At 32.8% G+C, this 17505-nt stretch overlaps 1 protein-coding gene across 3 annotated transcripts in view; it reads right to left on the bottom strand.

Moving 5' to 3' along the window:
- Nucleotides 1-16155, bottom strand: part of LOC123708963 (U8-agatoxin-Ao1a-like) — a 30195-nt gene extending 14040 nt beyond the window's left edge. For 2 of the 3 annotated variants that reach the window (XM_045660016.1, XM_045660025.1), the window contains exon 1: nucleotides 16034-16153. In XM_045660016.1, the coding sequence (XP_045515972.1) occupies nucleotides 16034-16102 (69 nt within the window). In that variant the 5' untranslated portion in view covers nucleotides 16103-16153. Of the gene's footprint in view, nucleotides 1-16033 lie in introns of all 3 variants that reach the window. The other variant, XM_045660034.1, reaches the window with a different exon arrangement.
- Between the last annotated feature and the right edge of the window lie 1350 nt (nucleotides 16156-17505).

Here is a 17505-nt window from a genome sequence, read left to right as displayed (position 1 = left end):
ATCAAATGTTCGATATTGCCTAGACTATACCTTACTAAAATACAGAATAATTTAGAATTTTAGGTGAGCCCTGCTGTGTTTAACGATATTAGATTTCATAGACGAACGAAACTTACCCCGAGGTATATCACTAATTAACTTAACCAATCCGCAACTTCGTACATTACATCACCCAAATTACAAAATTAACCGACAGTAAAATTACACAAGCTTTTACAAAATTTATTTAAAACAAACTATTCAGTCTGCAATTACGAATTGACTACAAAATAAAAAAAAACTATACAGACACGATTTTCGTGAGTTAGCTTAGATAAGAGAGAAATTCATAAACGTGTAGGTAACGTATATAATATTTAAGCCGAAACTATAATATCTGTCTCATTACTAACAACATGAATATTTGTTATTGTAGTCTGAGCGTTTTTTAAATAGAAAAAAACGTGTGTGTACTAAAGATAAAAATCTTTTCAAAAAATTTATTCTAAGTAGTAAAACCGACATTAACAATAGAGAAAAGGTATTTAATACATTGAAAGTTTTATTAATACGCATAGAAAAAAACTACTACAATCTTTTAAGTGTGCCCTCAGATTTGTGTATCTGTTTTCATGATCATTTTATTTCTAATATGCAACACACTCTCTCAAATGTTTCACGGTTTCCTCATAAGGTTTACCTTTATCGTACAAGTGAGTGTTAAACGCTCATTTAAACATAAAGTCCAGTCGCCTCACGCTGAAACTAATCAGCCAGCACTGCTCACTTTATTAATTAGACTACATTTCTAAACCCAAAAGAAATATCAAATATTTCTAACAATCCAGTGAATTGAGAGAAATTTGAATAATTATTCATAAATTATTACAATTGTAAGGAAGTAGAAGCCATCAATATTGCGAGCAAATCAGTTTCAGTTACAATTAAACCTTTAACTGAAATGCAATAAAGTTGCCAAGTACTAAAACATTTCTATTTTCCACTCAACCGTGATATTGAAGACGGTTAAATTTAATTAAGCGCTATTGATTTCTTAATTAATTATTTTATAGCAGTAATAACCGAAGCGTATTTATTGATTTTGTAGCATGGTTTTATTTGATTAGTCAGCCCGCTTTCGATAATTTATTTCTCTAGGTAATAATTAGATAGGAAATTGGGTCTTATAAAAATGATAGCCACGGATATGGATAGCGTGATATAACATAAATGTAATGAGTGAGCAGAGAAAAGAAAACGTTTTGTCTCTGTTTTGCATGGTATAATTTTATGTCATTACATTAGGCCTCATTAGGCCAGATAAATCGCGGAGTTAAGAAAAATTTCAATTGATTAATGTAGTAAAAATGGTTTTTTTGTTTAGCTGGTTAGCTTCTGTAATTATGTTAACATTTACATTTTCCACAAACATTTTTTAACAAAAATTTATATAAAACAAAGTCTATCATATTTCATTTGTTTTTCAATACTATACCTTTAAAGAGACTATGACTAGACGTTCACGCGTCATCTTTTGTTTTCATTTTTATCTTCCTTCGTTTGATACTTAGAGATTATTACAAATACCATTTTCTTCAATTACTCTATGTATTTATGATAACCACATTAAAAAGGTTATGCATTTTAAAGTATTTAAGAGCGAGAAAAGTTCGTAACACCATTAAGACAATATTTGTAATTAATTAAATGATATTTCAGTTTTACTCAGCCAATAATTAAAAAAACATACAGAAAAAGTTTAACTTACCATACAACATTACAATTTAAGTATAATATTACAAAATACAACTAAGAGTAAATAAACTCTTAATTTAAGTAAGAACGTACGAATTAAAATATTTAAACTTTCAGGAATAAATAAAATCCTAGTAAGCTTACGGTTAAAGCACGCTTTAATTAAATGTATTTGTTTCTTTTGCCTAAGCATTATAGAGCTTAATTATTTTATTCGAAGTGTGAATTTCCTTTAGTACATTGTAACACATACATATTATTACTTTCCTCTATATATACTTAACATAATTGGGAACTTCACTGTTTATTTTATGTCCATTTTTTTATATTTAAAGCGGAAATGAGGGATCAACAGAACGAGTACGTATGTAACTCATCTTAAACTCCTTCACCCGTTTTCATCTTCTACCGAATCAATATAAGATTGATTGGTCTCGTGGTTGACATACATAACGTAAATTTTGAGAGTCAATCCTCTCCTATGAAACGAAGTCAACTAAGCAAAAAATGTATAAGAGTTAACGGTTTCCTCTCGGTCTTTCTTGGAGCGTTAAAAAAAGAAATAATTGGTGGGATAGCCAGACGTTACACACCAAAGTTGAGAATGTCTCGAAGTATTTAATCAACAAAAGGCCCTAAAACACTTCTCTATGTAATAGAACATTTTAATTTTAAACTATTTAAGTAAAGATAATCTGACATACAGATTGATGCTCACGTTTTCAAGCATTTACGAGCATTAAGTAGAATTATTTCAAAGGATCGATATCATACGAACCGAACATGTGTGGAGGGATTTGATACCAATTCTCATTTAATTTGATAGATAATGAACCGACTTATCGCTTTTATCATTTGATAGCTATATCGATTTTAAGGGATATTCATAGTGTGTAGGAGTATTTGTGTTTTAGTATAATACGTTACTATCTTAATATACACTTGTTACTAAAAGCTTTGCTTGAAGGCATGAGGTACGTGAAGCTGAAATTGTTTCACTGCACCTATAAAATTTTGGATATCCTCGTTCAATAGCTGAACCTTTTTAGAATGTTTTTGGAACGCACCATCACAAAGCGGAACCAGTGCCCACTGAAGTATTACAGAACCAACTCGACTTAGGGTCTTTCAAGAAAAGAGCGAGCCAATTCTTGAAAGGCCGGCAACGCACTTGCGAGCCCTTTGGCGTTGAGAGGGTCTAGGGGCGGTGGTATTAAGATGAGCTTCCTGCCATTTTGCCGCCTGTTCTATAAAATAAAAAAATTCTCTTGATATGCAATTGAAAACCCGTGAGTGGCTAATTAATAATAACTAGCCTGTTCCGGATCGACTAATCATAATTTTTTTTAAAAATTTGATTTTTGGCTTACCACATGACCACAAGCTTTGGCTTGTGGTAAATATAGCGTTCTAATGATTAAAAGACATACTTAGAACGCTGTGTTCGATATTCGTCCAGAACTTTAAGTTTTTTCGTTGTCACATCTACACAAGTCTTTCCTCTTTATAACATTAGATCTAAAAAACTTTTTCCTTTGACGACACGAGACTAACTTCCGAATTTATTTTGGTTTCGATTTGATTCCGTTCTTGATCTTCGAGCAAAATTCTACGATTAAACCGAGTTTGACAGCCTATTTCCTAATATATTGTTCTGATGGTATGGTATTTACTGAGTTAGTTTTATAATTTGATAGATCTGTATAACACACAGCAGATCGATTGCTGTGAGATAAGTGTTCTTTTGAAGTAAATTCATAACATGAAACTGTCTACAGGTATCAACGATACTATGTTAAAAGTATCTCCAATTGCAGGATACTAGAAAAAAATATTATTACTTTTATACATACTCAGACTCTAATAGCTATAAATTTTAACTTCTACCAATTCATTATGTGTATAGATTCTCAGAACTTACGGCAACGTTTTTGTAAGTGCCGTTCGCGAGATAAACACTTTCGTTAATTAATTGTATCAAATAAGAGAAAACATTTCATTTATTCGACCAATTTGAATTTTGATAAAAAGTTCGAACTTCATAAATGAAACAAGTTTGTTTCGCGATTAAATACAAATTTAAATCCTATTTTGCAAAACGGAAATCTTGGAACACAAATTAGAAGGGGAATTGATCGTCATATGAAGTTTATCTTTATATTTTAGGAGAATCTGTAATATAAGAAAGTTTGTTAACGTAATGAGGATATTGAGAATCAGTCGAAACACTGTCCAGGCATGATTTTTTTTTTTAGAAACTGAAGTGGAAGATTACTAAGCGAGTTTAAAAGTAATGTTAATTTTGAATCATGTTACGCTTTATATAATATATTAGAAACATATTATAGTGACCATTTAAACTACTAACACCAGTTAATAACAAAAGCACGCGCCGTCGTTTCATATTTCATTTTAAATTTTCACGCCTTTGGACTTTTAAGAACTTTACAGACGCTGATAACATTACTTAGGCTAACTTTTTTTTCTAAAAAATTGTAACTGAACATTAATAAACCTGCAGTTGAGCTTCATAATCAGATATCGAAGCAGAAATCGACCGAACCGAATTTTTTAACAACCACTATTTTAACAACCAATTCTTAAAAAGACGGCAACGCACTTTCGAACCTTTTGGCAATGTGAGTGTCTATGAGCGGTAACATGAGGTGAGTATTATTTGTTGAGCGTTTGTACGTATTTTAGGCCCCAAGTAAGCAATGTTAGATTCAAAACAATTGTAAACATTTTTCTGTGTAAGCACTTTGAAATATTAGGTCCTTACATATGAAATTGGCGTTTTGTCGTACTGGCCACTTTGACCTCTAATACCTCCTCTTTGGTTAGGAATTTCAAATTCAAATTTGTACAGCTATTTACTCATGTATTTGTGCTTCGATTACCGTCATTCATTTGTTTTTTTCTTCTGTTTTTTTCGGTTTGCGTCACTCATTTTACAAAATGGAATACTTAAAGTATCGCATTATTTACGAGTACGAGTTACGCCGTGGCTCTCTAGTGCTGTGGAAACGACTCGAAGGGAGAATGATGTGTATGGCGTTTTGGTTCCAACGTTTTCGTTCTGGAAATTTCGACCTGCAGAACAAGCCCCGTGGACGGCCTGAGACCCAAGTTGATAATGAGGTATTGAAGGCTATTGTGGAAGCGGATCCATCGCAAACCACGTCCGAGTTAGCTGCAGGCTACGGTGTTAGTGATAAAACTGTTTTAATTCACTTGAAGCAAATTGGGAAGAATAATAAGCTTGAAAGGTGGGTACCTTACGAATTGACTGAAGCAAACCGGCAAACGCGCGTCGACTGCCGCGTTACATTACTGAACTGGCACAATAATGAAGGTATTTTAAACCTAATCATTACCTGTGATGATAAATGGATTCTTTACGATAATCGGAAGCGCTCAGCGCAATAGTTGAATCCTGGCCAGTCAGCCAAATCCTGCCCGAAAGCGAAAATTAACCCCAAAAAAGTTACTTGTAAGCATTTGGAGGACTAGTGCCGGTATTGTTCATTGCAGTTTTCTCAAATCTGGCCAGACTATTACGGCTGATGTCTATTGTCAGCAATTACAAACCATGATGGAAAAGCTAGGGGCTAAACAACCTAGGCTGGTCAATCGCTCCACGCCACTGCTACTTCACGACAACGCTAGACCACACACTGCACAAACAGACGGCTACCAAATTAGAAGAGCTTCAATTGGAATGTCTAAGACATCCTCCGTACTCCCCGGACCTTGCTCCAACAGATTACCATTTTTTTCGAAATTTGCACAACTTCTTTCAAGGGAAAAAATTTAACTCTGATGGGGCAGTCCAAATCGCCTTCACAGATTTTATTGATTCCCGTCCGACTGTTTTTTTTAGTAAAGGGATCAATGAACTACCTATGAGATGGCAAAAGTGCATAGAAAACAATGGTTCATACTTTGATTAATTAAATATATTATATTTAAAAATATTCGACTTTTTGTTCCTCCCATACAAAACGCCAATTCCATATGTAAGGACCTAATATTTGCATACACTATAGACATATGTAATACCATATACTACTATTATATAAACCGTCTATAATAGGTTGTAGCGATATCCAGTAATGACGAGTGTAATCCATACTTGACTACAAAGCGATATGACACATTTTCTACGTGACAATTCCAAAGCTCTGAGTTTTAAGGCTTTGCGGTATTGTACGTAGAACCAAGGCTTTGTGGTGCATCTTATAGTGATTAATCCCTTCTTAATATTCCCTTAACCAATTTAAACTAGATGATTAGCTGTCTACTCTAGAATCGGAAACACCCTTAGATTCACTTCTAACCAACTCCAGAACTTCCAGACAGAATACACGGACTTTTGTTCTTATGGCAATCAGTTTTACAGTTTTTAATGTTTATTTGTAATATTGCCAAAAAGCTTAAACCTTGCCTGAAACCTCGCATTTCTAGGTTTCCTGCTTGGAAAATATTCTGCCATAATTCCGGCATTCTATGTTTTATTCATTTGCTATAGGTATTATTAATATTTTTAATAATAATATAGTTGCCTATACAGTAATTAATTCATGTGATATTCTTTTTTTTTCTACAAAGCCGGTGTATCAGAGAAGTAAAAACGTACTAGTATAAAATATTATTTTAGTACGGTTCGGGTAATAACAATTTGCGCTAAAATATTCCCGTAAAACAGATGGAGAATAGTTACCTGAAAAGTAGATATTTATGGTGCTTCGAGGAAAATTATGAAGTCTATAACGGCAGCTTTTATCCGAAGTGAGCGACTTTCTCCTAAGTGCATCTAGCTTCTAATTACACTTAATAGTTGGGAATTGTTCAACAATGTTAGTGTAGTGGAAAGCGAGCGTTTTTCATATATAATATAATTATAATAAGCGTATTTAGAGTTTTCTCTTATTAGGAATACATAAACAATGATTAGCTTATATTATGCAATTTGAACGAAAACTACCTTTTTCCTATAAATCTTTTTAACATAAAAATTCACAATATTGTTACATAAAGTTGAATGTAATATTAAATTATGGATATCAATAGTACTTGACCCAAATTTAGTAATACATATTAATGAATATGTTTAATTCGTTAGTTACCCGATAATTAAAAGCGTGAAGCCTTGAAGCTTGAGTAAATAAAGTACTGTAAAAAACTAGCTTTTACAGACCTTGAAAAAGAATAATTATAATAATTTAATGTGAAATGATGGAACTAATTTTATGTAAAAGTAATTTATATATATCCAATTATCATTATTTACCTGATCCGAGTGTGATCCGAGGTCTCTATAAAACCTGTGATCTCCCCAGCAGGTTGCAGTTGATCTGGCATAAACGTCTAACCATTTGAACAAAATTGACGATGAGTGGTTGAATCTACATTCACAATTAAGTATAATGTCAACGGACTTTTTGACTATAAAAACAAATTAAATATAAATCATAATAGTTGTTGATTATTTATTTACAGTATCAATAAAAAATATTAAAAGTAAAGCTTTCATTTACAATTGTAAAGGCTTTTCTACTAGTAGAATAAATAGTTAATTTTGATATTTTTTAAATGCAATGGTTACTATGAAGTCCCGAACACTCAAATTAAAAACAGCTGTTTACTTATCAGTAACAGTTTTTTTTTATTTTTAATGAAAAACAATCCAGTGTTCCTTATTGTTTTGGGTAAATATACTTAAAATGTATGTTCGACTTTATTTAGTGGGCATAAGGTTCAGTTTTCTTTCAAGGAAGTTTACGACAATCTATTTTATCCAGACCGTTTTTAGAGTCAGCACTTGGATTCAATAAGAATATTTTAGCTGTATAAAATGTGAAGCCAAGTTTTCATTTTGCAACTTCACGTTCAGCTATACGTCATGATAAAATTACAAGTCACTTCACACATGAATTGTATATAAAATCCTTTAAAAATGGAAAAGCAATTGATACGTTTCAATTAAACAATTAGTATGTTTGCCGTCTTAATTATTTAATTTATTTAAGGACAATGATTTTTCTCTTATATAGAAAACGTGGCAAGTGAGATGGAGGCTCACTTGATGTATCATATCGCTCCGCGGCCGTTGAACTCACACAATACCAGAAGACTTGCGTTGTCGTTGAAGAAGTGGTTACATAATGTTTTCTTAAAGAACTGCAAGTCGAATTGTTTCGGTAATACCTTGACGGGCGCTAGACTAGATTTTAGACGGGGACTAGATTTTTTTTAATTGGGTGCCATAGACTATAGACCTATGGTATACTTATTAAATTGACGCAACTCTGATGTTGACTGCTAAGAGTTGTGAAAGAAATAAAAAGCTTCTCTGAGGAAAGCCATGACATTGATTTTATCTTTTTCAAATTTGTCTAAGCAAAAGAGGGTCAGAAATAATTCGAAATCAAAATTTTATAACAATAACATTAACCGTCGCAAGTTCAACAAAGTATGTAAATGCCTTATTAGCATATTACATACTGAATTTAATTAAACTTCGTGATTTCGCTTCCTTACCACTGTTTGATTTTGAGGTTCTAATTAATGTTTAAGTCAGACTTTTGTATAAAGATTATTTCTCCTTTAACAATCTGTTTGCTTGGCGTAATTCTCATTAAATGTTTGTGTATTAGCGTCGCGCACTCAATACAAATACGCTTTTAGGGGGCGTTTCATTGTTTTATTAATAGATGGTTATTATCTGTGGCCCGGCCATTTCACTAGTGAAATAGCGAGGCACGAGATCGAGAGGCTGGCTTTTTTAATTGCGATACCGGCTGGAAAGATGGCTGGAGATAGAAAAATAGACAATTCTGGAATGCCTTGGGGGCTAACCTGTGGTTTATATAAATACAACATATTATTTTATTACTTATTATTCATTGTCTTGTATCGTATATGTGTTTTTATTTTTGTGAAATAAAATAAAGCTATATATTATCTGTGACAAAAATTTTAATATCCTCACTGGCAACACAGTAGATAATCACCTCAGTCGTCCTGGCCACAATACATACAAAATAAACTAAACATAGTGAAGAGTACGATTGGCCTTAGCCCGAAGTTATGATATCCATCTTGAACGTTCGAGTAAAATTTATAAGGGTAAAAAAATTATTTCCCTACTTCAGCTGATACACAAATCATAAACAAACCTTCACTTCTAAACAGTATCCTCATTTAAATTATTCATAAAAAAATACGAAAAGACTTACCGAAATCCATTACGACCTACACAACAGAATGCTACACAATTAATAATAAAGTCCTTCATATTATTAGTAGGTGAACTTAATTATTAGATCATAAAAATTTAAAGGTTCACACACGTACCGCAACTAAACCACACACAGTTTTTTTACCATGTAGGCAAGACAAGCAGTCCATTGCATGGCAAAGACCTATGTAAGAGCAAAAACCTAAACAAATAAATTGATGTCTAAAGTTTCTTTTTTAGTCTATTGAAAGGAGGCGGCAAATTATTATGGCTATTACTTGTATTGTGGTAACTTAATTTTGCTTAATACTAGTAACTACGTAGGTGCTCGTCGTTTATTATCATTATTATTATTATACAGATACGAAAAGAGCATTAAACATTAAAATGCTTTACTAATATTATAAAAAGGAATTGGTGTGTTTTATGTTCGTGTGTACTGAAAAAACTACTGGATGGGTGGGAAAAATTATTTCACTGTTAAAGTGTTACAATATCTCCTGACTTTGTATAAATCTGCAGAATATTAAAGAAAACTCCACCCGTGTCAAACCGGATCACGTTCATAATTATATAATATAAGATAGTACCCCAGAGCTGGTGCTTTTTTTGGCGCTTGTGCCTCTCTCACCAACACGTATCGCAATCCAGTCAAATGCAGCATTAAAGGTACACTGCCACCGGGACCGAACTTCTTATTTATTATTATTATTACTATGTAGGTTAAAAATATGCGTAAATACTGTATAGTTGTGTGTTGAAAAAAAATAAAGTATTGTTTTCCAATATTATGGTAGATCTAAGATCGAGTTCTCGAGGTTTGAGAGCATCCTAACTTCATCAGACGAGATGCGGTTGAGAGCTCTGCAAACTCAATTCTAATTTAACAGAAATCTCAATTAATTGCTTCAACGAATATGTAATCTGATAGTTTATTAAGCCTGAGTGATTTTAAACGTGACATTACAACTTGGGCCACTTATAACGTCTTGGTACAAAAGAGATCTAAGAATACATACTGACAATATTATCTTTATAATTACGTTCTAACTTAGTTCAGATTGCCCTTGCAGTTGAGAAATAGCTTGCATTTAAGTAAGATAACTTAGTTGTAGTTATATTTTATTTTATATTTAATTTGTTTAAATGAAGACAGATATAGAAAAACTATTAAATATAAGTTTATCAAATTTTAGTTATAAAAACATTTATATTGAAATGTATTAAAGTCTCCTTACAGATTGAAACAGAAAAAAAAATATTTTTCATAATATCTGTATAAGCTGCTTAGAAGTGAGTTCAAATACATCATCATATTGTGGTGCTCCGTTTATACTCGTCAACTGTTTTTGTATATTAGCAATATATATACGAATACATACAAATCCAAGGTCATATAGTAAATAATTATAAACAAAAAATCATCGTGAAGTACAAGCAATAGACCTATATCGTATAACGGGTCTGTTGGACCTGTCGAAATAAATTAACAGTCCGTGCAAACCAGATGCTCCCAAAGCACTTTTACGCTTCAAACTTTCCCTTTCAACCCATAGGGATGTAATCCACTTTCCTAAGTTGCAGGAATTGGGTATACTAAATGTAATTTAAATTTTTATGGAAGTATGAATTTGAATATCCTAACTTGTTTTTGGGAAACACATGAAGTCGTTGGTACATCTTCAAACCTTGTAACCCTTCATAACATTTGTAGTAATCAAATGGTTCTTTTCATCAATGTCCCATATGTGTATATATATATATATAAAGCAGACGTTTAAAAACTACTTGCTGTTTATATGGTAAGACCTTTTATGTTTATTTGAATACTGGAGTGCACTCACGAAGTGTGACGAAACTTTTTTTGAAATCGAAGTGTCATTTGCCGCTAAAGATTTCGAAGAGACCGTCGCTCTTGAACTCAGCCGACTCAGAAGGAAAAATAAAGCGGAAAGAATACTGGGTACACCCCATTTGGTGTCACAAGCTACTTAGTGAAAAGTTCTACACTATGTTTACTTCCCATGCTTTTATTTTCAAATTATTGTCAGAGTAGTCCTTCAAATTTTAATATAGAGGTCGCTTTTCCACTTCTTCAATAATGATTTGTGTAGATGATAACGCCATTTTGCGTGTGCGAAGTTGAGGATCGAAAAGCAAATGCGAACGAAGCACGCTGATAGTGACAATTTTGTCACTCGTGCGCGCACTTCTATGAAAATTGAACGGCACGGTGTCATTTCGTCACTGCCTTGTTCGTCTGTTGGCGTACATAATTGTCACCCAATCACTATGTACAAGCGCACATACTCCATACATATCCATAGACTTGAGACAGTGAAGAAACAGTCACGGTGATAAAAGTTTACTTTAGATAATAAAACAAAAATCTATTAAGTAATCCCTAATGCATTAATTACATGAACAGCTGATGAAGGATTATTGTGTTAAGCTGTGTGATAGATAACGTTTTAATTTCACAATTAAATGATTTGTTTAACATTTTAATTAAATATTTCTGAATAAATTGTTCTTGTCTCTTTATTTCTAATACAACAAATTCTAATTGTATTACATGATAATATGTAATTATGAAAACATAGCCATTAAATTCAACTTTTCGTTAATCGAATTGCATACAAAACAAATTTGGCTTATATCCACATAATGTTTTCAAATACAATTTGGCACGCATCGGTGGTGTGTTTGTCAACTATATGGTAGTATATAACGACTACATATGACCTAAATAGGGAGCGGTGGGTCAGCCACGCCGATGTAAATATGTCAAGTCGCTAAAGTGAATGTATTTTCAATGGTACTTAATAAAGTTCTTAGCTTTTCATAATAAATTGAGTAACTAGTTAACAAAACCGCCTTCGTTGTTTTGAAGTCCGATATAAATGTTGGACGCACTAACTGTAGCGGACATGTCACACTAGCCTATTTTAGCAACAAAGTGTATAAGTCGAGTTATACCGCTGAAAAAATCTCTTGACGCTACAATGCATAAAAGTATGAAAATCTTAAAAGACCGGCAACTAACTAATGAGCCCTCTTTCTTTGAGAGTCTCCATGATATGCGGTATCACGTAACATCAGGTGAGCCTCTTGTCCGTTTGCAAGCTGTTCTATGTAAAAAAACCAAAGCTAAATGGAGACGGAATAGTTTCCAACCCAAGAATTAAGACCCAGAGTCAGTAAACTGACCATATATTAGAATACAGTATATTGTAATTGTAACATATATACAGATTGAGTAAATTATACTTTGTATATTATAAAAGTCAACACACTCATTTACTTTTGAACTAGGCGTTAAGCAACATATAAAATACATATATCTAATACGATACTTTTCGGTAATACCACAAACATACCTATAGAAATATGGGTGCCGTTTGTTTAGGAAACTCACAATGCAAAATTGTACCAGGTGCGAACAGGTACTAAATTAACAAAACATTGTTACACGGTCCTTATTTAATAAGAGTAATCTAGTTACATTTGTAAACAGTCCTCCAGTGAAAGGGTATATTTTTTCAAGCACGTATGTTTCTGTTTACTTTGTGACTAACTCGTTTTAGTTTGTGACTAAAACAGTTGAAAAAATAAACCTTTACAGAATCAAAGCTCATTTATATTAAAGTATGGATAAGTTATGTAAAATAAATATTGTTCTTAAATTTTTTAAATGTTTCTGAATTTAGTATTACGAAACTCGTCTTTCGCGCTTGCAAGCGTAGTCTTTACTCATTTGCTCTCCTTGTCAAGCCGTGTGTAATGACAGTTTGACAAAAGAGCGTAAAACAGATATGTCTAAAATGTTTTAACCACAGAAATAGGAAACAAAAAAAAATCTATGGCGGTACAAACTTTTTAGCTCTGGGCCTTAGATTGCTGTATCTGTTTCATGATCATTTGTTAATCTAATAGGCAGTCGCACACTGTAGCCGCTAGGCTAACACTGCTCAACAATAGGAAACGAACGTTTTAATTTATTCTAATTGACAGTCCACAATACAGAGGCTCATATATATGCTCATAGTGTGTGAACTAGCGATAGAGAATTACGTCACAACCATATTTCTGGCATGACTTATTATTAATTAAAAAGAATGTCAACACCATCAATGGAAACCTTAAATATTGTCAAAACGTTAAGAACATGGCGATACGATAAACACTACTCGCATTTGCCTGATAAGCAAAATAAAGAAAAAAGTATGTCATGAAATAACTTTTTTGTACTTGTTGTGAGTAGTTAACGAGTATATAGCCTAACTTTGTTGGAGCTTTAATTTGCTGGTAAACAGATAAACTGTTATTATGTATCGTAAATTTTTAGATAACATTTTATAGTATATAATAATAAATGGTGCTAAATTCTTATGTATATATCCTTAATTTCTGTTTATGCTTCATTGTTGAAGACTCAATATACATCTTTAAACTTTGAGTCTAAGTTTTACATAGCTTTAGCTTTAAAGCAAATGATTTTAATCCTGAGATAAACATATGCATGTATGTGAGCAGTGTTGGCCTAGTGGCTCTCATCCCTGAGGTCGTAGGTTCGATATCCGGCTGTGCACGAATGGACTTTCTTTCTATGTGCGCATTTTACTTTCGCTCGAACGGTAGAGGAAAATATCGTGAGGAAACCAGCTTGCCTTACCTTAGGCGTGCATCAGGCACAGAAGGCTGATCAACTTCTTGCCTATTAGATTAACAAATGGTCATGAAACAGATTCATATCATACAGATAGATCTAAAAAGATCCAGCGCCACTGATTTATTTATTTTTACCTATATATATATATATATATGTGTGTGTATAATATGTACGAACAAATAATGGTGCACATAATAAGGAACATACATTGACGGGATTATAACCTAAGGTTTGAAAATTGCACGCCTAATACTGCTATTTTGGTATTTATCTTCTATTTAGAAGTATCGTTTGAATTGCTAACATGACAAGGTTGGTTTTGTATGCAATTTATTTCGTAGCACGAGCTACGAGAATTTGACAAGCGTAGCAATAAGAATGTTGCAAGCATAGTCGTAACTTGAAAACCTTTAAATATTGACAAGTATTTTTTGGAATAAAGAATTAAATTCTAGAATCTTGTATGATGATGATAAAGGTATTCTCTTTCTTCGCTATTTTATTTAATATACGATATTTTAGGATTTATTATCATTTATAATAATGTAGTATATAAAACAAAAAAATATTATTATGTTTACGAACCAACGTAAATCTAACAAAAATTATGAATTTCACTTTTATTATCACATGTAACAATTATAAATAAATAAAAACGTCTTTATTCATTTAAAAACAATTCATTATAATGTGTAAATTTTGGTAACCGTTATAAGTAAATAGATACCTTCGTCAGGGATCCCAGCTCTTCGATCAAACTTAGTAGTACCTAAAGTTCACAAAAATACATCATTTACATTGGATATAATAGAATTTTCAATTATCCACATTCACTTTAACGTAGCTTGGGACTTAATTGAGACTAAAGTTTATGAAACTTTTATTAAACTCAAATTAAACACTAAATCACGTTTATGTTAAATAAGTTCTAGTTCTAGACCCCGGGTTACTTTAAGGACGTAAATAAGTCATGAAACTCGTTGATAACTGCTTGAACAAGCAAGTTATTTGGTCTAGCGTTATTAATTTCTAGGGTGAAGTGGAATAAATTAAGATAAAATCAAGATTTATTACTACAAATTACTTGAATTTGACTGTTTAGTTCAATTAATAAAGGTAAAAATAAAACACATTTGTTTATTATAAAAGCCTGTACGACCTACAATATAAAAATTCGTTTCTCATTTGTTTTAAGAGATAAGTATGTTTTTTTTTTAATCAGAATAAATTTCATTAAACCCATGTCATGTTCCCTTAGGAAAAACAACATTAATACGGGAACTTTAGTTTAGTTAGGTAAGGTAGGATTATTTGTTTTCAGTCAGTATTTAAGAACCTTTTAGGTAAAACTTTTTTTTGTTTATGGGAGGCAAACTAGCAGGAGGCTTATGTTAAGTGACACCGCACCCATGGACACTCACATTGCCAGAAGGCTCGCAAGTGCGTTGCCGGCCTTTTAAGAATTGGTACGTAAAACTTGATTATATTAAAATTAATTTTGACTTTAATTATAACTAGTTATTTTTTAGGACAGTATCACAAATCGGGCTAGGTATCGCCGGATCAACAGATGTAATAGAACAGGAAGCGCTGGAAGTCTCCGGTTTCGGAGGTCATATAATTTTTTGGTCGTAGAGCCACTCTGCTAGTAGCTATCATCACAAAGAATATGGATAAAAACGTCTTCAAACACAGTAAATGCTAAAATTTAGGTTTAAAGCCTAAAAGTAGAAATCAGCTCAGCTATGTGGGACGCTCACCTAAGATTGTATACGTGTTTTTATAAACGAAAACAATAAATTAAATAGTGAACAAGCCTTCTGCATCATGCCTCACGCATATCGATTTTTGAATTTAAGACTTACGATACTTCTGAGACTAGACTCTTCTTAGACTCACTACACTCAGTAGCAGAAAGTTTTAAGTATGCACATAGAGAGATTTTGACAAAAAGCAATTGAAGCCTGTTCAAATTTTTTACATAAACTAAGATCCAGTGACATCCGTTTACCGCAGAAGCTTTTAAATCTAGAATTAAAAAAAAAAACGCCTTTTATGTATAAATTTTACTCATTGATAACTAGAAAGTTACATTTTGATAAACATATTTATGACAATTGTAAAGTTTAATTCGTAATTCGAGGTGTTGATCCGCTAATCCGATAAGGTTAGTCAAATATTTTGTTTCGTATTCACTTAAATAATTAATTCAATAATTTATTATTCATATCTTCAGTAATATATGAAAACTACGTAAAGCGAGCATTATATAAAATAATGTAATTAACACATAGATAAAAATGATCTGACAAAAATGTTTACAAAAAATTTTTTATCTATTGATAGCATACCACTCACGTTCCAAATTCAACTTAATAACTCACCAGACTGGCACAAACACAGAGAAATAATAATTTCAAACTTGGAACAATTTTAGAACACCAAATATACATACGCGCGCGATCGTAGATAATAGTGGTCGCCACCCCGACTGTTCGGGTGGCGGTTCGTAGCGCGAATGGACGCGGCCGACGCACGTTTGCCCTTATACGTGCGCTCGCAACCCCAGCGACAGGCGTCTGTTCGAATTATACGGAGTTGTTAATTCCGGTAGATAAGGAACTATATAATGTTACTAGCAGGATACTCTAAATAATGAATAAGGTTTGTCATTATGTTTCGAATATTAACAGGTAGTTACTTAAGCGCATTTATTAATTTAGTTTTCTGGAACATAAGAAATGCTTAACTATTTTACAATTAATATTTTTTAATAATTCTAGTTTATGTAACATGTGGATTAAAATTTACTCATGAATCTATGAATTACAATTGCATTCAATTGTAATAAGGTTATGTTATACAAAACGCGTTCCGCGATTATAAGAAAAATTACAATGACAATATTTTTTAAAAATAAATAATGAACGTGTTGTTGTTGTATCAGCTCTATTCACATCCCAAAGGCTCTCTGTCACACAACCACAACCTACCACGGGCTGTCAACAAAATGTTATTAGTATCCACGCCCACGCGGAAAAATTCAAGGGGCCCAATAACAAATTCGAATTGCAAATATTCGAGTTGCATAACATCGACTATAGAATTCCAATTGTAACCGATCTGTACTTCTCGGACTTTTTGGAATTCGTACTGAAAAGTCCGAGTTTGTATTTCAAATTGCATTACCGTATCAAAGTGGAATAACGAATTCTTTAACCTTGTTTTTTTGTTTTAATACTTCAATCGTATTGTAGAAAACAAATCAAAAATTCAAATGAATTATTAAGCTGTTGAATGAAATATAATCTTTTAATATGTTTCATTTTTTTTCGACGATATCGTATTGGCTTAATATTTTTTTTATAGAACGTGATACCGGCGCCATTCATGGACACGCTAAATGCCAAAAGGGCTTGCGAGTGCGTTACCGGCCTTTTAAGAATTGGTACGCTCTTTTCTTGAAGGACCCTAATTTGAATTGGTTCGGAAATATTTGGTTCCACAAAGCGGTGGTGCGCGGCAAAAACGGCAGTTTTAGACGTAAGGCATTACGTCGAGGTGATTCGGGTGGAATTTCGTGTTCTGCCTCGACGTCCGATGATGAAACTAAGGTATAAATCCTAACGACTCCTCTGGACACTCTTCATGGTAAATGTGGTAGGAGATGCAGAGTGATGCGGTGGTCCGGACTAAAGTACCGTCTTGCCTTGCAGAGCACACCATGCTTTTTTAGCCTTTCCCTCCAAATGACCGCGACACTAAAGGTCGATGTGTCAACGCAAAGTATTCCAAGGCTTTGACTTAAGAAGAGAGTCCTTGAAAAGAGGAGTAGCGACGTTTACACTTCATAGTA

Source organism: Pieris brassicae, chromosome 1, assembly GCF_905147105.1.
Source record: "Pieris brassicae chromosome 1, ilPieBrab1.1, whole genome shotgun sequence".
Taxonomy (NCBI): domain Eukaryota; kingdom Metazoa; phylum Arthropoda; class Insecta; order Lepidoptera; family Pieridae; genus Pieris; species Pieris brassicae.
Note: the sequence above shows the minus strand (reverse complement) of the source record. Positions and strands in the feature narration are given on the sequence as shown.